The sequence below is a fragment of the Mustela nigripes genome, chromosome 12 (genome assembly GCF_022355385.1).
Source record: "Mustela nigripes isolate SB6536 chromosome 12, MUSNIG.SB6536, whole genome shotgun sequence".
Lineage (NCBI taxonomy): Eukaryota > Metazoa > Chordata > Mammalia > Carnivora > Mustelidae > Mustela > Mustela nigripes.
In genome coordinates this window covers 104,210,036-104,236,231 of record NC_081568.1, presented here as the reverse complement: position 1 = coordinate 104,236,231, position 26,196 = coordinate 104,210,036, and the positions used below count along the sequence as shown (strand labels likewise).

General features: G+C 36.3%; 1 protein-coding gene and 1 pseudogene across 7 annotated transcripts in view; one reads left to right on the top strand and one right to left on the bottom strand.

Moving 5' to 3' along the window:
* Positions 1-18,375, bottom strand: part of TENT2 (terminal nucleotidyltransferase 2) — a 68,659-nt gene extending 50,284 nt beyond the window's left edge. The window contains exons 1-6 of one of the 7 annotated variants that reach the window (XM_059418131.1): positions 17,595-18,375; positions 17,294-17,363; positions 14,350-14,459; positions 10,211-10,381; positions 9,916-10,005; positions 6,913-7,150 (exon numbers count right to left, since the gene is read on the bottom strand). In XM_059418131.1, coding sequence (XP_059274114.1) covers positions 6,913-7,150; positions 9,916-10,005; positions 10,211-10,344 — 462 coding nt within the window. In that variant the 5' untranslated portion in view covers positions 10,345-10,381; positions 14,350-14,459; positions 17,294-17,363; positions 17,595-18,375. Of the gene's footprint in view, positions 1-6,912; positions 7,151-9,915; positions 10,006-10,210; positions 10,382-14,349; positions 14,460-17,293 lie in introns of all 7 variants that reach the window. The other 6 variants (XM_059418133.1, XM_059418130.1, XM_059418132.1 and 3 more) reach the window with 6 other exon arrangements.
* Positions 12,270-12,729, top strand: LOC132027963 (transcription factor BTF3-like; annotated as a pseudogene).
* Positions 18,376-26,196: the final 7,821 nt, after the last annotated feature.

Genomic DNA, 26,196 nt, shown 5'->3' with positions numbered 1-26,196 from the left:
GTGGGCATACACATTTTAACTACAGTTGACCTTTGAACAACACAGGTTTGAAATGCACAGGTACACTTGGACTTTTTTCAATGAATACAGTATAGTACTGTAAGTGTATTTTCTTTCATATGATTTTAACATTTGTTGTCCAGCTGACTTTAATATAAGAATGCAGTACCTAATATGGGCGCCTGGTTATGGGTGACTCAGTTGGATAAGAATGCAGTACCTAAAACACATACATACAGTAAGCTAAGAGAAGTTTTTTGGGTGTCAAAAATTATACAAAGATTTTCAACTGAATAGGAGGCTGGATCCCCTCATCACCGTGATGTTCAAGGGCCAACTGTATTTGAAATTCAGAGAGCTAGCACTTTACAAACATTTTATCCCCTTTTTAAATTTGTTTCTAAATAAGTAAAATAATGAAACATTTTTTAAAAATTTTTTAAAGATAGAACCTCTAAGAGATCTGTAACTGTCCCTAAGCTGTTACTCCAAGGGTGCCAAGAGGATCCATAAAATTTTCTCCTTTCCAAAATTTAACATTATACAAGAAACTTAAGTAATTCATTCATAATCATCTTTTTATTTTACAATCAATACCAAGGATACCTCAGCCTAACCTCATCTCAACTAAAAATTCAAAATCAATTATTTCAATTCACATAGTATCTTCAAACTAACCAGAATTTCCAAAGAACAGTTATAATAGATAGAATTCAGGAGCTTGATTAACTCTTGATTCCTCTACAGCCTCTTTTTTGTCCAGGCAACCATATATTCACCTAAAAGCTAGAGTGAAATAAAAGTTAATTCAGAAAGGTAATTCAGATATCTTACTTAAAGAGTTGTTTGTTAAAACAGCAACTTGAAAAACAGACAAAAGATTTTAAAATGGAAGAAAAAAGTAAACTCAGAGGGTATTCATTTTAAATGAATCTTAAATCTTTAGGTTTCAAAAGGAAGAATATAAAGTTTCAAAAAAGCTTTTACTAACAAAATCTTTCCTTGGAGCTGGCTGAACCAGTTGACTGATATAATATTAATTACAATAAATTTATTATTACCAATCTTAGATCAGTCAATCATCTACACCGTATAGCAAGTACTGTTTCAAGTTCTCCATTCTATTTCTCTGGTCACAGCTTGATTTCCTGCACTTAGCCAATGCTATTTCAAACCTCCACCATTCTCAAACCTCAGACATCCCACTTCATTCTCCCCACTCGTAATAGATGACCTTGCACAATAACTCAGAAAGAAAACAGGGGAAGCCACTCAACTATGGGAACTCCACATTAACTTCTCCGTATCATACCTACAAACTTCCTCGTTATCTATACCTGTCTTCCCTTCCTATCCTCCAATTCCAAAAAGCTTTCCTCTTACCTAAAGCCAATTACTCTACCTATAAGCAGGATCCATGCCCCTTCTACCTTCTGAGGAATCTTACTATGATTGTTCTTCTGTTTGCAGAGTGGTTAATCTTTTCTCTCTCCACTAAATCTTTCCCATAAACATTTATATGTGGTTGAAGTTTCTTCAAACTTAAAAAAATCTCTGTTCTAATTTCACATCTTTAGCCCCTCCCCTTTACAGCAAAACCTCCCAAAAACAGTTGTATATATGCTTTTAATTTCCATTTCTGCTTTCCCATTCTTTCCACAAACTATTTTAGTCTTGAATCCAGGCTCTTTTTTCTCCCTGAACAATCATATCCACCCTCCTGGCTTCAATTACCATCTATATGCCAATGATGACCAAACATACATTGCTGGTCAGTATCTTTGATGTGAATTCCAGATCTATAATATAAAACTTTCATCTCTAATATCTAATTTGATATTTCAAATGCACAATAAAGACATGTCCAGACTTCATGAGGCCCCTGCTTATCCTCCAATTCTTATTAAACACAAACACACATAAATACTGCTGCTCCTCCATTTTGTTCCACCTCAGTGAATGATCCTACCATGAATCCACATAGAAGCCTAAAACTTAGAAGTAATCCTCAGTACCCTCTTCTCTATCTAATCTAGTTATTCTCAACCAGAGGCAATTCTGTAGTTTACCACTGCTCTTGGGCTGAACACCAAAATAACATATTAGTTTTGGGCCCTCTTCCCACTTCCCCTACCACACTTCAGCCACTTTCCCCTAATCAACCAAACTCCAGCCACCTTGGCCTTCTTTCAGTTCCTTGCTTACTCCATGTTCCCCTCTATAGGAGGAACCTCGAAGATACTGTTCCTTCTCTCTGAAGCATTCTCTCCAACCCCACCACACTTTCACTAGTTAACCCCTACTCATCCTTCAGATCTCAGCTAAAACGTTACCAGCCAAAACATGACCATCCCTGACCTCAAAAACATTCTCTCAGCATTGCAATTTTCCTTCACTGCACTTACAAATATACTTGAATGACTATTCTTTCACTACAGTGTATGTATATGGTAAAGAGACTGTGATCATGTATATTTAGCACAACACTGTGATAGAACATTGTAGCATATAGATAACAGCAGTCACAAGTATTTGCTGAATAATAAATAAAAACAGAATCTCTACTCCCAAGTGTTTCAATTGTTACTTTTATTACAGGTGACTTCAGGATTCCCATCTCTGTCCCCGCTTTGCTTCTGAAATATATACTGCCAATTCAACTACAACATATTTTTCTACAATACCAATTAGCTTACAGACAATTGGTAAGTAGGTGAACAGTATCAATTCAACATGTTTGTTGAGTTAATTTGTACATGGAGCTGAAATTATACATCATAACCATGAAGGAAAAAAAAGGAATTCCTTAGTTTGGCTGCTGCACAGGTAGGAATCCTTACAGATCTAACACAACTAAAAATAAGTTCCCACCTATTTGGGTTCCCACTAAATTGACGGTTCCCACTCAATAAAGCATCCTGTCAGCCTCAAACAGCTCTCTGCTGATGTATTTCCTTCTGTGTCTACTAACAGCAGCCTCACTGACTCAGAGCTCCACCTTTAACTGTCTTGTCTCAATGCCCATCACAAGGCAATATCTCAACTCTATTTCACACATTTTTAATATACCCTGCAGCAGCATCCAGCCATACTAAGCCGCCTACCCGGTCTGACCAAGTTACTTCCCAAGGTATCAATTATTACTCTTGATAGTGTTCTGGTTACAAAATTGTTTAGGTTTTGAGTAGCCTACTCCAGCTCTGTTTTCCCATAGCCCTATATTCTTAATGTGCAATATGCAGAATACAAGCTTCCTCAAGAGCACAAAAATTACAAAGCTTACCACAATTCCAAATAGTTCTTGACTAGTCCCTCAATTAATTTTATACCCAAAATCCGTATTCCTTACCTCTGTTAGTAGTCCAAAATCAAATCACTGGAGTCACAAATGTCCCGCTCTCTTTTCCCTATATTCAATGATTCCACACATTCTACCAATTGTTCTTATTCATGGTCTCTCACATCTTTCTCACAACCGTATGCCATAACTGAAAGCGTCAGCACATCTCATCTGAATGAATTTAATAGCCTTCAAGGTAATAATCATCCATCTTCCAGGGCCTCCTTATTCCAAGCTCAACTCCACTATACCACAAGAGCTATCTTCTCCAAAATGCCAATCTGATTGTGTTATTCTTCTACTCAAAAAACTTCTACGGCATTCTACTGTGCATTCAAGGCCCAAAATCACTACCCCATTTCTATCTCACACTGAAGCTCCCATCCACTTCACACTGTAGCAGAGGTAAACAGAGGTAAACAATACAAATCATTGAGCACACTGCTGGCAAAAAAAGATACTTACTAATATTAGCTATCACCATAACAGATTACCTGGTGTTACAGTCAGTTCTAAGAATGTCACCTCCCTAACCCTGATTTTAAGCACCTTAGGTTCCTTCTCTTTGTATTATCAGAGATAAGGGTCAAATCTTGGTTGTGTCACTTACTAGCTGTGACCTTGAGCAAGTTATTTAGCTTTCTGAGCCTCAGTAAAATTAGGATAATATCCATGTCATAGGGTTGTTGAAAAGACTAAATGACATAACATATGTAGAATGCCTAGAAGAGAAAAGACATCAATAAATGTTAGTTTTCTTTACAAGTGTTCGCTTAAAGAATGAACACAGAACCAATTGCTTGCCTTCTTTTTCCTACAACTAAGCAAGTAGATAGTAGCACTCAAAGAAATTGGCTTAACAACGAAATGTATCTTTACCTTTCTGAAATAAACGCTTACTCCAAAAACATAAGATTTAAGAGAAATTTTTCCTATGCTATCAAGCAAAGAAAAAGTTAACTGATAAGGAACTATACTTTACTAGATGATATATACTGACTAATATGTTATTAAATTTACTAAAACAACATATATTTAGTCTATATGCAGAACTAGCAGTTATTTAGTTAGTTCTAACAGTTAACTATTAAACATATAAATACATGCAAAAATACAGAAAGCTTCAATACTTATAAATTCCATAAAAAATGAGCCTGCATACATACATTAAAAACCCACATATAGTAAAAGATTCTTATACATTCCCTCAAAGAATTGGTCTGATTTGATTTACAGCACAGGCTTTCATATTATAGCATTACAAGAGTTTCTTTAAAATGAAAAAGCAAAGGAAGGAGAAAGAATGGGGGGCTGGGGGTAGGGGGAGAAACAGTACCAAAACTTCTCAAGTAGTCTCTTCCATTTTATTTTGCCTCTTCCTCCCTCCTCCTGGTTTTGCCTAACTGCTTTCCTACTTTATAATAACAAAAGAATGACAGACCCTTTTTAATAAGTAGTGCTGGGACAAATGGACTAAGCAAAAGAATGAAGCTGGACCCCTACTTCATATCATATAAAAATTAAGTCAAAATGGACCGAAGACCTAAATCTAAGAGCTAAACTATAAAACTCTTAGAATAACACACAGACATTAATCTTTGTGACACTGGATCAGGCAATGGTTTCTTATATACAACACCAAATGCTCAGCAACCAAAGAAAAACAGATAAATTGGACTTCATTAAAATGAAAAGCTTTTGTGTTTTGAAGGACACCAACAAGAAAGGAAAAAGACAACAGAATGGGAGAATATATCTGCAAATCATATACCTGATAAAGGCCTAATACTGAGAATATATAAAGGACTAGTTACAACTCAACAATAAAATATAAAAAACCCAATTAAAAATGGGCAAAAGATCTGAACAGACAGTTACTCAAAGAATATACACAAATGGCCAATATGCAAATGAAAAGATGACTAACATCATTAGTCATTAGCAAAATGGAAATCAAAATCCCAATGAGATACCATTTCATACCCACCAGGATAGCTATAATCAAAAAGACAACAATGAATGCTGGCAAGGATGCAGAGAAACTGGAACACTTATGCACTGCTGGTGAGAAAGTAAAATGGTGTAGCCACTTTAGAAAACACTTTGGCAGTTCCTCAAAAAGTTATACATAGAGTTACCACATTAACCCAACTTCACTTCTAGGTGTATACCCAAGGAAAATGAAAATATGTCCACACAAAAACTTGTACACAAATTTTCATAGTGGCATTATTCAGAATAGTCCAAGACTAAAACAGCCCCAAAGTTGATCAACTGATGAATGCATAAACAAAATAGGCTATATCAATACAATAGAGTATTATTTAACTATAAAAAGAGACAAAGAACTGAAACGTGCCACATGCAGAACCTTGAAAATATGCTAAGTGAAAAAAAAAAAAGCAAGACAACATAATGTATGATTCCATTTACATGAAATGTCCAGAATAAGTAAATCCAGAAATAAAAAAATCAATTGGTGGTTGCCAGAGGCAGGCAGGTAGGGTGAGAAGGTAAGGAATGAGGAAGGGACTGCTACTAAGTACAAGACTTCTTCTGGGGATGATGAAAACATACTAGAATTAGATAGTGGTGATGGTTGTAGAAATTTGCAAATATACTAAAAATCACTGAATCATACACCTAAGAAGAGCGAATTTCATGACAGCTCTCTCTCAAAGAAAAAAAGAATGATAAAGGAACAAAAAGCAGCACAAATGAAGAATGAAGCAAGCATTCCTTTTTGACCCAACATTTTTTGCACACTTACTATATTCCAGACCTATGCTGGTTGCTAGGAACCCAAAGATGAGTAAAACAAAGTCACTATACTTTTCAGGATCATTCTCCTCAGCCTACAAATATCGTATTTCTCAAAAATGGAGCAGCTTTGAAAATGCAAAAATAGCAAATATAAGCCATAGACAAGCTAAGAGAATGCAGACATTTATGTTATAAACTCTTACAAATTACGTAGATTTTTTTTGGTCGGGGGGCTGGATTTGCTTCTAATATTAGTGTTTAAATAACACATGGCTCCCCAGTGCTGATAATGTCATTTTTAAAATAATTATTAAATAGCTTCATTTATTTAAAATACTCTTCACAAATAATATTTCAGATAAATCTTTCTTTGTCATATCACTCTGAATGTATTGATTTCTCAGTGACTTCTGAACTCTGATTTTTGACATTCAAAAACCTCGTAACACAAATATCCCAAAAGAAAATTCTTTTTGACACTTTATTACATAACCATATGAAAATGTATTTTTCTACAATAAAAATAAGTAAAAACAGAGTACTCTAAACTAAGAAATTGAATGTTCTGAGCCCTAATCCAGACTTTTATGAATCAGAAAAAATCTGATTTCCTGACATGAAAGCTGCACTTCCATAAAAGAACAGCTAACAAAAAATTTAAAAAATCAAATTTAGACAGAAAACTGTGTTAAATAAACAAAGCAAAAAAGGCATATTCAACTTAATCCAAAACATTAGGTATTTCTGGTGTTTTTAATGCATTATAAACTTCCCAAAAGGTAAAAAACTAAAATCTACATTATTATTACCTTATCTTTGGCCTCGGGCAGTGGGATTTCTCTAGGTTCTAAAAATGGTATTTCTCGAAAAGGTGGAACACATCTGACTATATCTGGTACATAGTGTGTATGAAACAATGGCGGCATTGAGTATCTTCTTTCACCTGATAAAGGCACTATGTGGTTAACTATAGTTGGCTCTTGGTGGGGTGAATGGAAACGTTGCCGTTTACCGTCAAGAGGAAGGTTTTTTTCATCGCTTAATCTCCTGAAAACAAGCAATATACCTTAGTGATTAAAGCTATAACTGTCTAATAACAAACAGAAAACAATTACAAATATATAAATAACAAACACCATTAATGACTCTTTTCAGCAAGGCCACATTATTAGTTCTCTATGAATCTTTAAATATTTATTATAGGCACAAAAGATCCCTTAAAAAATACCTTAGGAAAAATGAATAGTAACAATGCATATAAAAAAATTAATCTCCTACATTTGAACTATCTCAATGTTTTACCTCACAAGTGAAAACTTTGTAGGAAAACTTCTCTTCACATATCACTAACAATAAAAACCCAAATTCTAACAAAGGGAGAGTAAGATTAAGTGAACTGAGTGTCTATATTTTAAAATGCTCTTTAAGAGGCACCTGGCTGTCAGGAAAGTGTGAAATTCTTGATCTCTAGGTTGTGAGTTCAAGCCCCATAATGGGTGTAGAGATTATTTAAAAATAAAATCTTAGGGGCACCTGGGTGGCTCAGTGGTTAAGCCGCTGCCTTCGGCTCAGGTCATGATCTCAGGGTCCTGGGATCGAGTCCCGCATCGGGCTCTCTGCTCGGCGGGGAGCCTGCTTCCTCCTCTCTCTGCCTGCCTCTCTACCTACTTGTGATTTCTCTCTGTCAAATAAATAAATAAAATCTTTAAAAAAAAAAAAATAATAAATAAATAAATAAAATCTTAAAAAATATCTCGTGTGTTTATGTTTGTGTGTATTTAAAAGATCTTTAAGTCCACCTGTGTTCTGGCTCATCAGTTGGAAAGATCATATTAAAAAGTTATGAAGACAATGAACAACTAAAGAAATATGGAAACTAACTGTATTTCATATAACAGTAAAGTCTTAATGTTAAATTTCTTGGGCATGAAAAACACATTTTGGTTATATAGGAGAATATCCTTGTTCTTAGGAGGAACACACTGATGTGCTTTGGGGTAGAATGAAGTGATGTCTACAGCTTTTTCATATGGTCCAGAAAAAAAGAAGGAGTAGAGAGAAAAAGAGGCAATAAATAAATAAATAAATGTAGCACAACTTTAATGAATCCAGGAAAATAGCATACAGGGGTTTATTGTACTACTCTTCAAATTTTTCTGAAGGCATAAAATTTTCAAAATCAAAAAGCAAAAGGAAATAAAAAATAATTATTTGTTTAAAAAAATACTTCATTGATACATTAAGTTGTTCATACAGATAACACTTTAGGCAACGGGAAATGGTCTGGGTTCCCTTAAGCTCTAAAATTCCATGGGCCGTAGCCACTTGAAGGTTTTTATTGTAACACTCCTTTAGGATTACACGAATTCCTCACTCCTTGATCCACGAAATAAGTGGAACTCCTACTCTAGTAAAAATATACAGTGCTAACAACATAAGAGTATATTTAAGATATTTTAACATAAAAGTGATGTAGCTCTATATGCTGGATAGCTTTTCTACTGAGAATGCCAATTTTAGTTTTTAAAATATGTGTAACCATGAGCCAATGGTATTAACTTTCATTTGTGATTCACAAGTTAGCTATCAGATAACTTCAAAAATATTAAAATCTGAATAAAGTCAATACTTTCAGCATCATTATATAGCTTTCCACAACAACTCTGAAGTAGAACTCACAGTGCTTCTAAGCAGAGGATCTAGAGCCAGACCACCTGGGTTCAAATCCCAGTATGCTTCCACCTGAATAACTAGTTGCTTAGCCTCTGTATGCTTCATCTTTCTCAAAAGAAGAGAAGTAACATACCTCATAGAGTGTTGTGAAACTTAATTTGTAAAGTCCTAACAACAGTGCCAATTTAGTGACCAATTATTTCTTAGCTAGTGTTATTTTAAATTGGACATAAAGATATGGAATAACTACATAGGCTTTAAATAGTAGTATCTTGCCAGTACTGCCAAATTTTATTTTAATAATCATCTCTAAAGTTCTATTACAATGACTTTGTGATACATCCATTTCTTTTAATTGGTTAAGATTAACTGATTCTGATTTCTCTATAGAAAGCTTTAAGTCATGTAGAAATTTTTACTAAAACAATAGTTATTATGGAACCTTACCTGTGTAAGATTGAGATAAATCAATAGTAAACTTTATTGTAAGGAAGGTATTATGGGCTGAGCTGTGTACCCTCAAAATTCTTACAGTTTAGCCCTAATTCCCAGTACCTCAAAATGTAGTTTTGGACATTTGGCCTTTAAAAACATTACAGTGGTGTCATTCAAGTGGGCCCTAATCCAGTATGACTCGTGTCCTCAGATGAAGAGGAAATTAGGACACACAAAACACAGAGGAATGACCATGTAGGACACAGAGAAAGCAGTCATCTACAAACCAAGGAGTGAGGCCTCAATAGAAACCAAACCTGCCTGGACCTTGATCTTTCAGACCTCTGGCCTCCAGAATTGTGAGAAAATAAATTTCTGTTGCTGTTGTGCTTTGTTATGGTAGCCCCAGCAAACTAATACAGAAAACTGCCTAATTTAGTTAATATTTTAATTCAAAGTAGTATTCTGAAGAAATATAGCTTCATTCCATCTAAAATTTGCAGTGTCAGGAATAAATCAACAAAAACATCCCTAAATTTTCTTAAATATATAATAGAAGTTTTAAAATTCTCTGATAGGACTGATCACACAGGTTCCAGAAAATAAAATTTAGGGCATAGTACCCATCCAATCTTAATATAAGAAACACTGATCTACAGTTCTGAGAAATCCCAACTCTTCTTCTAAAATTAAGAAGTACTTACTTCCTTCCTCGAAATAACGGAGATGTTGAGGTCTGTATTGGACTGACATTTCCATACGTCAACTGCTGTAAAGACACAGCTCTTGACAAGCTACCAAAAACACATAAAAAACAGTAGTAATAAACACTTTTACCTTAAAAACAAAGAACCAATTTCATAAAAACTAAATATTTCACTGACCAAAAGAAAACAAGACAATGACATTTTAACTTCAAATGTTTCATATGAAAAGGGCTTCTGTCAAGTAGAAAACAAAATTTATAAATGATATGGACCAAAATATCACTGTACTTACTCTGTATTCTGAAAGTTAAACTGTGCATCTATAAGCTGCTGGTGTGAATAAAGAGTTGGCGAAAGGGCAAAGAAGTTATGTTGTTGATGGTTTGGGGTGAAAGGCGGGCGACCCAAAATTGAGTTTGGGAACATGCTCTTGTTCACTAAAAGTGAACATGTATTCTTCTACCTAGAATAGTTTTAAAAGACAAATTATTATATCTTAAAAATATTGAACTCTTTATTAACTAACATCTACTATTTAAAAGCAATCAGTTACCAAGTTATGAATTTCATTTGCAAAGTTATTTCAAAAGTTTAAACATCAATATGTCCCACTACATGTAACAAAAAACTTGGTAATAATGAATTTTTTTTTTTTACTTTTTTTTTTGCTAATGAATTTTAAATCTAGATTAAGATAATTATTATTCAAATAATAGTAAAATATATGCAAGTTTCTAATTTCTTCAAAATTTCCCCTAATATCAACAGACCTTTCAGAAATAAACTTATCACCACCTACTCTGATAATTTAAAAAAACACCCAATACAAACATTTAATGAAGCCATACAATTCTTGTGTTTATTTATACCCAATCTAATTTATTCAAAGATATAAGCCATAATAAGATAACCCGATTCCTAAGATACAGATCTTACAGATCTTCTTAGAGATCTCCTCAAAAAAGGGAAGGAATCTGTACTGCCTAATAACTCTAAAATTCCGAGATTCCCTTCAAAGTCTAAATAACTTCTATAAAGGACATCTAGTAAGAGAGAGCTTGTTCCACAGCAATTGGAAAAATTTATATATAATAGTCCCCGCTTATCCATGACTTCATTTTCTGTGGTTTCAGTTATCTGTGGTCAACTGCAGCCCAAAAGCAAATGATCCTCCTTTGACATAAACTCAGGTCAATAGCAGCCTAACGCTATGTCATAATACACACATCATTCACCTCACTTCATCTCATCACATAGGCATTTTATCAACTATAGCATCATCACAAAAAGGGTGAATACAGTATAAGATATTTTGAGAGACAACATTCATAAAACTTCTATCACAGTAGATTATTAAAACTGTTCCATTTTCTTCTTAGTTGTTATTGTGCTGAGTTTATAAATTATACTTTATCATAGGTATGTGTGTAGAGGATAAAACCATAGTATATATAGGGGTCAGCAGTACCCAGTTTTAGGCATCCCCTAGGGGTTTTGGACTATCTCCACTGTGGATAGGGAAGAGGGGGCCTACTGTACAAAGCAATCAGAATCATTCAGTGACCAGGTAAGAGACTAGATATTTATACTTTGCAATGACTCATCCCAAAAGGCTGGAAACTTACAAAGAATAGGTTCAGGTAACAAACTGAAAGCAAATACTAAGAAAAATCAACAAAGTGAAAATAGGATTCCCAGCCCACCTCCCAACACAGGCAACAAGAAAACTCATCTATGGAGTAACTGAGAAAAAACTATATACTATAGTAACCAGAGAGCCTATAATATAGTAACAGTTTTCCAAGGAAAAGTTAAGCCTGCTAGGAAGCTACAGTGAAGCCTACTACTGGACCGTCCACCCATATACAAAGAACTTGCAATTAGATTTCCAGTAACTCTCACTTAAAATAAACATCCACAGATCACCATTAGAAATAAAAAGATCAAGGAATAAACAAAAACAATGCCAAGAACAAGTTAAAACTCAAAAAATAAAATAAAATAAAATAATAAAATAAAAACACTCCATACATAAAACAAGAATATGCTGTTTTCAGGACACCTGGGTGGCTCAGTCAGTTGAGCAACCAACTCTTGATTTCAGCTCAGGTTGTGAGATCAAGCTCTGCATCGGCCTCCTGTCCTCAGCATGGAGTCTGCTTCCTTCTCCCTCTGCCCAAGGGGAACCTGGGAGGGGAGCAAGGGATCCCCTGCTCATACATTCTCTCTCTCTCTCTCCAGTAAGTAAATAAATCTTTAAAAAAAGAGGAAGAAGAATCTCAGCTGGTCCACCCAAGAACCCCAGGACCAACCCTATTCCCCCCACACAGTCCCATTCCCACTCCAACAAGATGAAAGAAGCTATCACTAACCAGAAGAAACTCACCAAACTGCAAGTACTAGTGTGCATTAGTGGGAAAGGAACTGCTCATGGAAAGAAGAAAGTGGTTCACAGAACAGCTACAACTTAAAAAGTTCGGGGTAAACAGTATCTCTGATATAAAAGTGAGTATGTTCACAAACCAAGGAACACTGATCTGCTTTAACAACTCCAAAGTTCAGGAATCGCTAGCAGCAAACACTTTCACCATTAAAGGCCACGCTGAGACAAAGCAGCTGACAGAAATCCTACCCAGGGTCTTAAACAAACTCAGTGCAGAGATTCTGACCAGTTCAAGAAGACTGGCTGAAGCTCAGCCCAAATAATCTGTGGATGGAAAAGCCCCACTTGCTACTGAAGAGGAGGAGGATGATGCAGTTCCAGATCTTACAGAGAACTCAGAAGAAGCTTCCAAGAATAAAGCAAACTGAACTGAGTCAACTTCTGAAGAAGATAAAACTTGAAGAAGTTACTGGGAGCTGCTCTTTTAAAGTATGACTGCTTTTTAAAATTCTGTTCATGGATCTAACAAAATCTAGATCTCTAATATTTTTATGCCCAAACTCCTTAGATACTGCAGCTCTTTTCAGTTTTTGCTTACACACAATTCATTCACTGCAGCTAATTAAGCTGAAAAAGCCTGAGAAGAAAGTTGGAAACAAGGTTAATAAAGTTCTTTGCCTAAGGGGAAACAAAAAAAAGACTATACTGTTTAAAAATCAAAAAAATCTCTTGGAAATCACAAAATTGAAAGCAGAACTGTTGAGTAAAAAGTTAAAAGATAACACTGAGGAAATCTCTTAGAACAAAAAGGAAAAACAGATGAGGGTAGAAAGGAGGCAGGACAGTAAGAGGAAAAATATAAGAGAATCAAATTATATGGTCAAACATAACAGAAGTTCCTGTAGAAAAGCGAAAACACAGAGAAGGAAATTATCAAATAAATAAAACAAGAAAATGTCCAGGGCTGAAGAAAACCAATTCTGAGAATTAAAGGACCTAATGAGTACAAAGTACATTAAAAAATAAATACACATCAAAGTATGGTGAATTTCAGAATATCAGGAAAAAGAAGCTTACGAAATATTACAAAAGAGAAAAATGTTATAAAAGGGCTGACAATCAAAATGTCTTTAAACTCCCTAACAGCAACAGAGGAAACAATAAGACAATGAAGTCAGTGCCTTCAAGCCTCTGAAGAAAATGTTCTCAAGAAGTAATTCCATACCCAGCTATAATAACAAGGCAAGGGCGAACAAAAACATGTTCAGACATGCAAGGTATTAAAAAACAAAACAAAACAAAACCTGGGATCTAGGAAAAGGGAGATCTGCTCTAGGGCAGAGACAAAGCAAATTCCCTCGGATGATGGTGAAGGGAAGCTACCAGTTTGAATTAGAGCCAAGAAGATAAAGGGTTTCAAGAAGATAGCCAAGAAGAAAAAAAACTTAAAACTTTACTGACAGATTATCTGATCTGACCACAGAAAGGAGTTCTGCTAACAGAAAAGAAATAATCATAGAAACAGAAAAGTAGCAAGTTGAAAAGAAATTACTAAATAAACAACAACAACAACAAAAAATCATGTAAAAAAGAAAATACAATCATGACCTACTTGGTTCTCACAATAACACAAACATTAAAAATACTGACTTAGACAAAAACTGTAATAAATTTATTATATATCATTTATTATATATTAAAGGATTATGTGTATGTTATATAGTTACATGTTCATATACATTATAATTTAATGATAAGAGAGGGTACACAACGGTGCTAAACCCTCATTTTCAGCAGATGTCAAATTTAAAAACAAGCTATAGAAGTTTTTTAAGCACTTTTTCTTTTTTTAGAAGAACAGAGGAAAATAACACTTAAGTAGCTAAAAGAAATGTAGCTGCCTTTGACTATTGAGACCAGACGGCTGGAAAAGCTGGAGCAAGAGAAAAATAGGAGAGTAAAAGACAAAGAGCCAGAGAGAAACTAATAAATCACTCATACAAATTTTGTCTTTTTTCTTTTTTTTCAATTTTGTGAAATTTAAATACCCAATACTGGCAGATACACAGATAATGAGATTCACCAGTCCAGGCTTCATAATGGATTGTGAACAAGAGTCTTGGGCCACCATCAGATCTCATCCCAAGTATCCAACTCCCTAATTTGAACAAGAGATAAGGTGTTACTTCCAGAAAACAAGAATTTATCAACTCTCTTCAACAGGTCTGTACCTCTTACTAGAGGAGATTTTTCAGAAACAATCAATCCTAGCCTAAGTGCTAAATTGTACTCACTAATTTTCACTGCTCAGAGGAAATGGAAATTATCTTGAATCAAGAAGGATTCCAGACAATCCTTTATTAATAAAGTACACTCAATCACAGAAAGCAAGATTCAAGACAAGTAACTAAAGACTTCCTCTATCATTTTCCCAGAATCATGCTCTTTCCTTTCTGGCTTTCTTTATTCTGTTTCCCTGACCCAAACTCCCATAAACATAATTCCTATCCTAAGATTCATGAGAAAATGACATTAAATATAACTTATTATATTTAATTCAAATTCATTATATGTAAAATTCATTATATTTAGTTCAAAATTCAAATACTGAATTTTTCTTGGTATTTCATTTCATTGGAATACAGATACTATAGATCTGCTCAAACAAGGGAAGGAATTTATATTCAGAAAAGCTAAAGTTAAAATGTTCCATTTTCGGATTTATTTAAATCAGTTCACAGTTAAAATTTGACACACTCTGTTTACATCTATGAATAATATGCTTGTTTTTCCTCTAGACCCAAATCAAGTCCCATATACATGCATTCAGACTTGAAGACCCCAAATGACATGATAGCCCAGACTTCACCTTATTTCTATCCCGTGATATGTTAAGATCCAAATTGGGAATTCAGTCAAAAGGTGTCTCGTGGCCCAGTAGCACTCAACAAAGCTAATGACTGACCAAATTATCCAAGGCTTAAGAGCTTACAACGATTACTTAGCCAAAAGTTTACCTTAGGGCAGATATCCTGTTCAGCCTATCCCAAATTCCCAGATAAGCATCAAAACTTTTACAGTCCCTCCACAACAAAATACCTGTCAGGTTCTCCTCATTATGAATCTTGCCCTCAAGTCTAGCTCATAACTAGGCCAGCCCTCACAGTAGGACATTCCTATGGGAATTAACCAATGGCATTCAATGCCCCATCTGCATGACCATGAGAAAGTAAAACAAAGGTCTATGAATTTCAGTTCCTCTTTCTAATATTTTTTCTTGTGATTTTAATGAAGAATAATCTAAAATAACCCAAAAATAATAATCTATCATAAACAATACAAGGGATCATCTTTTAAACAGAACAGACTTTTAGAGTATAAAATTCAGCAAACCTATTACCACTGTAGCTTTAAGGAGACCTCCACAAAATTTTAAGTCTTTTTCTTTACATTCTGAATGAAAGGCTTCTTCACTAAGTCTACTTGATGATCTACATAAAACACTCTTCCACATTAACTGTGGTAGCAAGTATGGAAATTCCATGATAAATAAATAAAATCCAGATATTGATGGTATCCCATTTTTCTTAGCTTAAAAGTTAACAGTTTCTCAATACGTACATGACTATAATAGGATAATCTACAAACTTTTGATATGTTTTAAAACCACTGCATTGGTTCTTGTCTTAAGAAAAAAATCTTAAAGTTGCTTCTTGACTAAGGTTGACACAACGGGATATTTACACAGGTTTATTTGTAAATAATCATACATGAGAGACAAGTCTGTTTAAAAGTAGTTTACCGAGTAATTCCTACTGATACGGTATTTGCTCCTGTAACCCACGACCTGGAATTTCTGTCCTAAACTTGATCGCTCCTCCAATCAATTAGAGAACTTTCTAGGTTATATAATTCCTTCATCAGAATTTCCTAGAAAGCAGAATCTCCCTAGGATAAAAGCCAAAAACCAGACTGTGGGAACTAAATCAAGTTATCTGTCCACTTTGGCCAAATACCTTTGATACCCTAAACTCACTTCTTTTCTTCACAGACCAAAAAGCCCAATTCCTAAATCCTGCTCACCCACTGTCAAAACTACCTGAAGGTTTTGAAAAGGACATTCCTTTTCATTAAGAATTAGATTCCATCCAAACGTTAAAAAATAATGTTGTCATGTAGTTTGAAATGGACGTTTCCTAAATGATTGATAAATGGCCTGTTTCACATTAAGCCCTTATCATGGAGCATTTCCAGATCAGACATAATTGGGGCTAACACCAACAAAATCATATTACCATCACTGGCTAGCTACTATGAGCCTTTTGGCTGTCCACGTTAAAAATCTGTACTAATAAACCATACAAGGCAATATATACAAAAATAGTATGTTACCGATAATACAAACACAGATTTAGTGTTCAGTTATGATTTTTTTTAAGATTTTATTTATTTATTTGACAGACAGAGATCAGAAGTAGGCAGAAAGGCAGGCAGAGAGATAGGAAGAAAAGCAGACTCCCTGCCAAGCAGAGAGCCCGACGTGGGGCTCGATCCCAGGACCCTGGGATCATGACCTGAGCCGAAGGCAGAGGTCTTAACCCACTGAGCCACCCAGGCGCCCCTGTTATGATCTTTCCTCACAAAATCACATACCACGTATTTGTTAACAAGTTTCGATTTAGCTTGAGTTTTACAGTTTCAGTTTCTTTCTTTTTTGCTCACCCTACTGGTATCCGCTATCTAAAGAACTACTGCTATGTTAAACAAAGAACTAAGAGAAAACAAGACAGGGTTATTTGGATAATCCAGATATTGAGACACAAACACCATCGTGTTCTGGCCTAGAGAGATGAAGAGTCTAACCACAGAGGCTTAATGGCAAGAGTGCAACAATCTGACAGACTTCAGAACTGTACACTTTCCTGCAAAATGAAGAACTGAGGCCCATTTCATTAAAGTCTTAAATTTTGAAATATTAATCCAGATATTTACCTTAGTTTTTCACCACCCTTTGAAACACCATGCAGAGGTCCCAAGACAGTCTTCCTCTTATGGTCCTAGACTGAGAATCGGGCGCGAGGAAGGGAAACGAGTGGGAAAAGAAAGCGGTCCTAAGATTCTTCAAAAAGTGCAATAGCTTGGGGGGGCGCCCATTTGTCCGGGACGTCTAAGAAATAATGCCGGAACTTCCCACGCAAACATAAAAGTGCGGTTTCAGGAAAAGTTCCCCGAGCCCCGCCCCCCCGACCTGGGCCTACGCGGTTGCGTCCTTTTCCGAAACCCACTAACTCACAGCTGTCCTTGGGGAAGGCTAAGCAGGGCCAACAGGCACTGCCCGCCCAGAAGCTCCAAGGCCCGTGCAGCGAGGGTCCGGCGGCGCACGGTAGTAGCTTTCGCCCCAGCCAAAAGCAGGTAGTGGCCTGCGGAAGGGCTAGGCCTGGCTCCGGATCCGAATTGCAACCTAAACCCCAGGCGCGGCGGCCGGGGCGGAGCGACAGAAGAAAAGACAGGGCTAGCAAGCGTGTGGGAGGTTCGGGGCGGTAGCAAGAAGCGGAAGACCAAAAAGTCGCCGAAAAAAAAAGGCGTAGAAAGCCCTGTCAGGAACACCCGGAAGACCGCCACGACCCCGGATGGGAACCGCGAGCAGGGAACTAGAGGTCACACTTCCGGCAGCCGCCCCCGCTTCCAGCGAGCGCTTTGCTTGAGTGCGCAGACGCACGACTGCTGCAATCCGGGTATGGCCGGAGGCGGACACTTAAAGACAGTGAGCGCGCGAGTGGGTAAAGGGAGAGGACAGCCCTGAGACGCAGAACTCTAGGAGTTCGGCTGAGGCGCGGTCGTGTAAGGCTCCTTCTGGCCACCTACCCGAGCTGACGCCCAGTAGCTCTTGCTCTGATACGCACGTTTTCTTGTTCCTTCTTGTCTCAGCCGGATGACTCCTCCCCCGAGAAGCTTTTCCTGACCCCTTTCCCTCACTCAGCACCAAATCTGTAATAGGCTTTGTTTTTTACCCTTCCAGTGAAGTGAAAATCGCTTGGAGTTGAGAATGCCTTGTCTCTGAAGTCTGCACTCAGTCCTCCGCTTTTCATAATATATAGCATTCCCGAATTCAATAAATATTTCATTCTTGTTCTGGAGTGAGCTTTAACGGTTGTGAAAGTATCTAAGTTGTTGGGATTTGTTAATGTCAATCTTTTAACAGCATTAGTTTCCTTTTAGTACCTACAGAAGAATTTCTCATTTCTGAAATTGGTAGTTTGTGTCATCTTTATTTTTTCCTGATGGTTCTGGTGAGAGGCTTATCAACTTCACGGATCTCAAGTCCCAAAGCATTCTTGTTTTCATAAGTTTTCTTTGATTTTGTTTCCTATTTCATGGATTTCTGCTCTTAAGTTTATTTCCTTTCTTTCTTTTTTTCTTAACTTTTTAAAGTTTTTTTGTTCATTATTTGCTAGTTTTTTAACTTAGAAACCGAGATCACTGATTAGAGATGTTTCTTTTGTAATACAGGCATTTGGTGGGATGTGTCCCTCGGAATATTGCTTTAACCACTTTTCACACATTTCAGTATGTTTTCTTTCTTTCTTTTTTTTTTTTTTTTTTTTTCATTTCAAAACACTTTCTTAGATTTCCTCATAGATTTTTTTTTTCACCCGTGGGTTATTAGTGTGTTATGTAGTCTACAAAAATTGAATTTTCCAGACATCTTCCTGTCGCTGATTTCCACTTTAATTCCATTATAACCAGATAATATACTTTGTATAATTTGAATCATTTTCAATTTATTGAGACTTATTCTGTGACCCAGAATATGGTCTGTCTTGATAAATATTCATATGCATTTAAGATGAATGTGTATTCTACAGTTATTGAATGAAATGTTCTACAAACGTCACTCACGTCAGGTTTGCTGATATTTTTGTTCAGATCTTCTAAATCCTGGAGGATTTTCTGTCTTCTTATCCTATTAAGTATTAAGAGAGGAGTATTGAATTAACTATAATTATGGTTTCTTCTAATTCTGCTTGTTCTATCAGTTTTGCTTCATGTATTTTGAACTCTGCTATTAGTTGCATAAACTTTTTTTGCATTTATAATTGTTGTTATTTAGATGAATTTGTCCAGGGTGAAATTCACTATGTAAAGTATTTTATCATTATGAAATGATCCATTTTATAAATAATCCACTTTATAAAACCTCTTTTCCTCTGGTAATATTTTTTGCTCTGCTGCCTTCGGCTCGGGTCATGATCTCAGGGTCCTGGGATAGAGTCCCCTATCGGGCTCTCTGCTCAGCAGGGAGCCTGCTTCTTCCCCTCTCTCTCTGCCTGCCTCTCTGCCTACTTGTGATGTCTCTCTGTCAAATAAACAAACAAATAAATAAATAAATATCTTTAAAGTGTACTTTGAAAAAAATAAAAAATAAAGTGGACTGTCTGATGGCAGTATAGCCACTGAGCTTTCTTTTTTGTAATGTTGACAAGATATATATATATATATATATTTTTTTTTTTTTTTTTAATTCTTTGAGAGACAGAGTGCCCTCTCCCGTGCATGGGAGCAGGGTGAGGGCCAGAGGAAGAGGGAGAGAATCCCAAGCCAATTTCACAATGAGCATGGAGCCACGGGGGGTTGGGGGGGGGACTGGATCTTATGACCCTGAGATCATGACAGTCAGAACCAAGAGTCACACACTAAACTGAGTCATCCAGGTGCCCCACGTATTTGTGTCTTAAATTTATCTCAACATATTTAATATTTTCAATGTACAATTTGAATATCTTTTATCAAACTTAACCTGATCTATTTCATATTTTTGATGCTATTAAGTGGTATTTTAAATTTCAATTTCAGACTCTGCATCTTTTAATGGAAGACAAATACAATTGACTTCTGTATATTGATTTGTGTATCCTGTAGTCTTGATGATGGTAGTGATTTGGGCTCTAAGGAGAGTCTGCTTGAGAAGTCTCTCCCTCTGCCCCTCCCCCCACTGGCAAATGTGCAAGCACTTTCTAAAATAAATAAATAAATCGTTTTTAAAAAGAAGACACAAGGGCACCTGGGTGATCAGATTGTTAAGCATCTGCCTTCAGCTCAGGTCATGATTCCAGTGTCTTGGGATTGAGCCCCACATTGGCCTCCCTGCTCAGTGGGGAGCCTGCTTCTCCCTCTCCCTCTGCCAACACCCCCGTCTGTGCTCTCTCTTGCTTTCTGTCAAATAAATAAATAGAATCTTCTCAAATAAAATAAATAAATAAATAAAAATTTAAAAAGAAGGCACAAATAGAAAATAAGCCATGTTCATGGTTCAGAAGACTCAAAACTACAAGAATGTCAATTCTCCCCCTAATTAATCTATAGATTCAACACAATCCAAATCAAAATCCCAGCAGAGTTTTTTTTTTTAGTAATTGTCAAAAGGATTCTAACATTTATATGGAGATGCAAAGGACCTAGAACAACCGAAACAACTTTGAGAGTGAAGAACAGCCTTGGAGAACTTAACACTACACTACTTCATTTCAGTATTTGCTATAAAGCCACATTAAGCCAGGTAGTGTAGTATTGGTGTAAAGAGAGAATAAAAGATTGACAAAGCTGAATAGAGAGTTTTTTTTAAAGCGCCAAAGTTGTTTATTTCAAAAAAGACAAAGACAATTCAGTGGAGAAAAGAAAGATTTTTCACTAATAATGCTGAAACATTTGGTTATTCAAAGGCATAAATGAATGAATGAATGAACAAAATATATGTGAAAATATTAATGGGTCATAGATCTAAACATAAAACTTCTAGAAGAAAAGAAAAACTATCTGTGATCTTAAGCTAGACCAAAATTTACCCTAAAAGACAAAAAGTAATCAATTATACTTAATCAAAATTAAGTATTTCTTTTCAGGTCACTAAGAAAATGAAAAGACAGCCAAAAACTGAAGAAAGTATTTGCAAATCACAGATCTAATAAAGAACTTATACCCAAAAAGTATTACTTTTTCTCTCTCTCATATCTCAAAACACACACACACACACACTCATACCTCAATAAGAAGAAATTAAGCAACCCAGTAGACAAATGGGCATAAAGTTTGAATAGACACTTCACCAAAGAAGTCATATGAATGGAAAATAAGCACATGAAAAGATACTCAACATTATGGGTCATTAGAGAAAATACAAATTAAAACCACAATGAAATATCACTACCTACCTACTTAATGGTAAAATTAAAAAGACTAACAATACCAGCTGTTGAGAATGTGGAGTGATTGGAATTCTCATAACCATGAGATGCATGGATGGCTCAGTCAGGTAAGCATCTGCCTTTGGTTTAGGTCATGATCCCAGAGTCCTGGGATCGACTTCCACATCAGGCTTCTTGCTCAGCAGGGATCCTGCTTCTTCCTCTGCCTGCCACTTCCCCTGCTTGTGCACAGGTGCGTTCTCTCCTCAGGCAAATAAAATCTTCAAAAAATAATAATTTTTAAAAAGGAACTCTCATAACCACTGATGGGAATGTGAAATGGTACAATCTCTTTGGAAAACATTTTGGCCATTTCTTAAACAGTTAAACATTATTTACATGTGACCCAGACATTACGTTCCTAGGTATTTATCCAAAAGAAATGTAAGCCATAGGGGCTCCAGAGTGGCTCAGCTGGTGCAGCATTCAGCTCAGGTCATGATCCCAGGATCATAGAGCCCCGCATCTGGGCTCCCTGCTCAGTGGGGAGCCTGCTTCTCCCCCTCTGTCTGCCGCTCCCCTTGCTTGTGCTCTCTCTCCCTCTCTTTGTCAAGTGAATAGATAAAAATCTTAAAAAAAAAAAAAAAGAAAGAAAGAAAGAAAGCATATGCTTTCCCAAAGAAATGTATGCAAATGTTGGTAGCAATTGTGGTCATAATAGGCAAAACCTGGAAACAACACAAATGTCTGTCAACAAGTAAATGAATAAACAATTCATGATATATCCATACAATGGAATATTACTCAGGATAAAAAGAAATTAACTATTGATACTACAAAACATGGATTAATTTCAAAATAATTAACAATCAGTGACAGAAATTGGGCAAAAAATAGTACATACTATATGGTTGCATTTATATGAAATTCTAGAACAAGAAAACTAAACTTTAGGGAGAAAAAAGTCAGTGGTAGTCTGGAAAATGAAAGTTGGGACTAAGAGCTGAGAAGGGCCCGAGGGAGAGATTGCAAAGGAATAGGAGGAAACTGTTGGGAGCTATACTCATGTTAATTATCTTGATTGTTGTAATAGTTTCATGTGTGTATTCATGTGTAAAAATGCGTGGCTTATCATGAGTCAATTAAACCTCAGATAAGCTATTAATTTTTTTTAAAACAAAAATCTATTGGCACATATTGTACTTTGAGTGAATCTTTTTAAATATGCACAATTTTAACATCCCACAGTGGTCATTGGAAATCCTTGTTCACTGAGTTATACAAATCTTCCAAATATGAGCATACTTCATCCTATGCTATCAAAATATCACATCTGTTAATATCCCTTCCAAGCTCATCAAAAGAATCTAAGTATTTGGAAGCTGTCAAGATGATAGTGATGACGCAACTTTTACAATTTACTTTCTTGAAAGCTCAATTATATCAATGACAACAATATTATCATTTGGTTTCCCTGAACTGATGGTTCTACTTCATTTATTTTTGAGAAAATACTTGTCAAATACCCAAGTCTAAATAAACAGTTTGTCTGTCAAGAGATATTTTAATAAAAATAGTGTTCCATCAGAATAGAGAGCACAGAAATGGACCCTCAACTCCATAACAAAGCAGGAAAGACTGTCCAGTGGGAAAAAGTTTCTTCAACAAATGGTGCTGGGAACGTTGGACAGCCACATACAGAAGAGTGAAACTGGACCATTTCCTTACAGCACACACAAAAATAGACTCAAAATGGATGAAAGACCTCAATGTGAAACAGAATCCATCAAAATCCCTTAGGAGAACACAGGCAGCAACCTCTTCAACCTCAGCCATAGCAACTTCTTCCTAGAAACATCGCCAAAGGCAAGGGACACAAGGGAAAAATGAACTACTAAGACATCATCAAGATAAAAAGCTTTTGCACACAAAGGAAACAGTCAACAAAACCAAAAGACAATGGACAGAATGGGAGAAGATATTTGCAAATGACATATCAGATAAAGGCCTAGGATCCAAAATCTATAAAGAACTTATCAAACTCAACACCCAAAAAACAAAGAATCCAATCAAGAAATGGGCAGAAGACATGAAGAGACATTTCTGCAAAGAAGACATCCAATTGGTCAACAGACACAAGAAAAAGTGTTCAACATCACTCAGCATCAGGGAAATACAAAGCAAAACCACAAGGAGAAACCACCTCACACCAGTCAGAATGGCTAAAATTAACAAGTCAGGAAATGACAGATGTTGGTGAGGATGTGGAGAAAGGGGAACCCTCCTACACCATTGGTGGGAATGCAAGCTCATACAGCCACTCTGGAAAACAGCACGGAGGTTCCTCAAAAAGTTGAAAATAGAGTTACCCTATGACCCAGCAACTGCACTACTGGGTATTTACCCAAAGATACAAATGTAGTGATCCGAAGGGGCATGTGCACCCAAATGTTTATAGCAGCAATGTCCACAATAGCCAAACTATGAAAAGAACTTAGATGTCCATCAACAGATGAATGGATAAAGAAGAGGTGGTGTGTACACACACACACACACACACACACGCCCTGGAATATTATGTAGCCATCAAAAAATGAAACCTTGGGATGCCTGTGTGTGCCTCAGTTGGTTAAGCAACTGCCTTCAGCTCAGGTGAAGATCCTGGAGTGCTAGGATCGAGTCCCACATTGGGCTCCCAGCTCAGCAGGGAGTCTGCTTCTCCCTCTGACTCTTTCCCCTCTCATGCTCTCTCATTCTCTTTCTCTCAAATAAATAAATAAAATCTTTTAAAAAAATGAAATCTTGCCATTTTCAATGACATGGATGGAACTAGAGGCTATTATGCTAAGCAAAGCAAGTCAGTCAGAAAAAGACAATTATCATCTGATCTCACTGATATGAGGAATTTGAGAAACAAGACAGAGGATCATAGGGGAAGGGAGGGGAAAATGAAACAAGATGAAACCAGCGAGGGAGACAAACCAAAGAGACTGTTAATCTCAGGAAACAAACTGAGGGTTGCTGGAGTGGAAGAGGGTGGGAGGGGTGGGGTGGTTGGGTGATGGACATTGGGGAGGATATGTGCTATAATGAGTGCTGTGAATTGTGTAAAACTGATGAATCACAGACCTTTACCCCTGATACAAATAATACATTATATGTTAATTTTTTAAAAAGGTGTTCCCTAATATTTAAAGAAGTTAGTTCAGCTTGCAACTCAATCCCACAAAGTGCTTCTCCTCAAGACAGTTATAGTTCTTTAGTATGTAGCAAAAGTAACCTATGAATACTTCTTATTTTTTAAACAGAATATTTTTAAATATGTGAATTCAAGGGTCAATAGTTATTAGAATTTATCATTTTTACTGCTTCATTAACATTCTTAAGTAAAATTTTAAGTTTCTTTAAATAGCAAGAAAATAACAGTAAAGAATATAAGGACTACTGATTTGTGCCAATGGTGCCAATGGTGTTCAACTGAAGGTGATTTTGCCCCAGAACTAGAGGATTCTAGCACTCCAGGATCTTGACCTGAGCTGAAAGCAGTTGCTTAACCAACTGAGGCACACAGGCATCCCAAGATTTCATTTTTTGATGGCTGTGTAATATTCCAGAACTAGAGGCTGTTACACTAAGCAAAACAAGTCAGTCAGAAAAAGACAATTCCAGTTGTCTCACAACTCGGGACTGGGGATGGTTGCTACAGCTATCTAAGGACTAGAACCGAGGGGTGTGGTTAACCATTCTAATAATTGGTGCATAGGACAACCCTTTCAAAGTATTATCCAGCCCAATATTCCACTGTGTGGATATACCACATTTTCTTTATCCATTCATCAGATGATGGACATTTGAGGTTTTGGCTATCATGAATACTGTTACTATAAACATTCATGATAAGTTTCTGTTTAAACATGTCTTGGGCACCTGGGTGGCTCAGTTAGTTAAACGTTTACCTTCAGCTCAGGTCATGATCCCGGGGCCCAGGGATTGAGTCCTGCAACCCCCCCAGGGATTGAGCAGGGAGCCTGCTTCTCCCTCTCTCACTCCCCTTGGTTGTGTTCCCTCTGCCGATGTGTCTTTCGCCATCAAATAACTAAATAAAATCTTTAAAAATAAATAAACATATGTCTTCAATTATCTTAGGTGTATACTTAGAAGTGAAACTGCTAGGTCTTATGTTAACGCTGTGTTTAATTTTTTGAGGAACTGCCAACTCTTTTCCAAAGTGACTTCACCATTTACATCCCCATCAGCAGTGTATGAATATTCCAATTTTTCCACATACTTGCCAACATTTGTTATCGCCTGTCTGTTTTATTATAGCCATCTTAGTGGGTGTGAAGTAGTATTTTGTGGTCTACAGTGATTTGCCTTTGAACTATCAAAGTGAAGTTTAAAACAATGACAAGGTAAATAACTTCTTACTGTTATGAAAATAATTTTGACCTCATGGCTTCTAAAACTGTATATTGCTCACATTTTGAAAATGGCTGGAGCAGGGTATGGCAGAAGTCCTAGTAAGAATTGATAGTAGAGATTTATTGTGAGCTTGCTCTCTGCCAGGTACCTTGCTAAGCACTTAACAAAAATTATCTCTTGTACTCTGATAATAATAATCAGATAATAATCTTCTAAGATTACTACTTTCATTATCTTCACTGTAAAGGTGAAAAAACTAAGTCTCAGCGAAATCAAGCAACTTGTTCAATG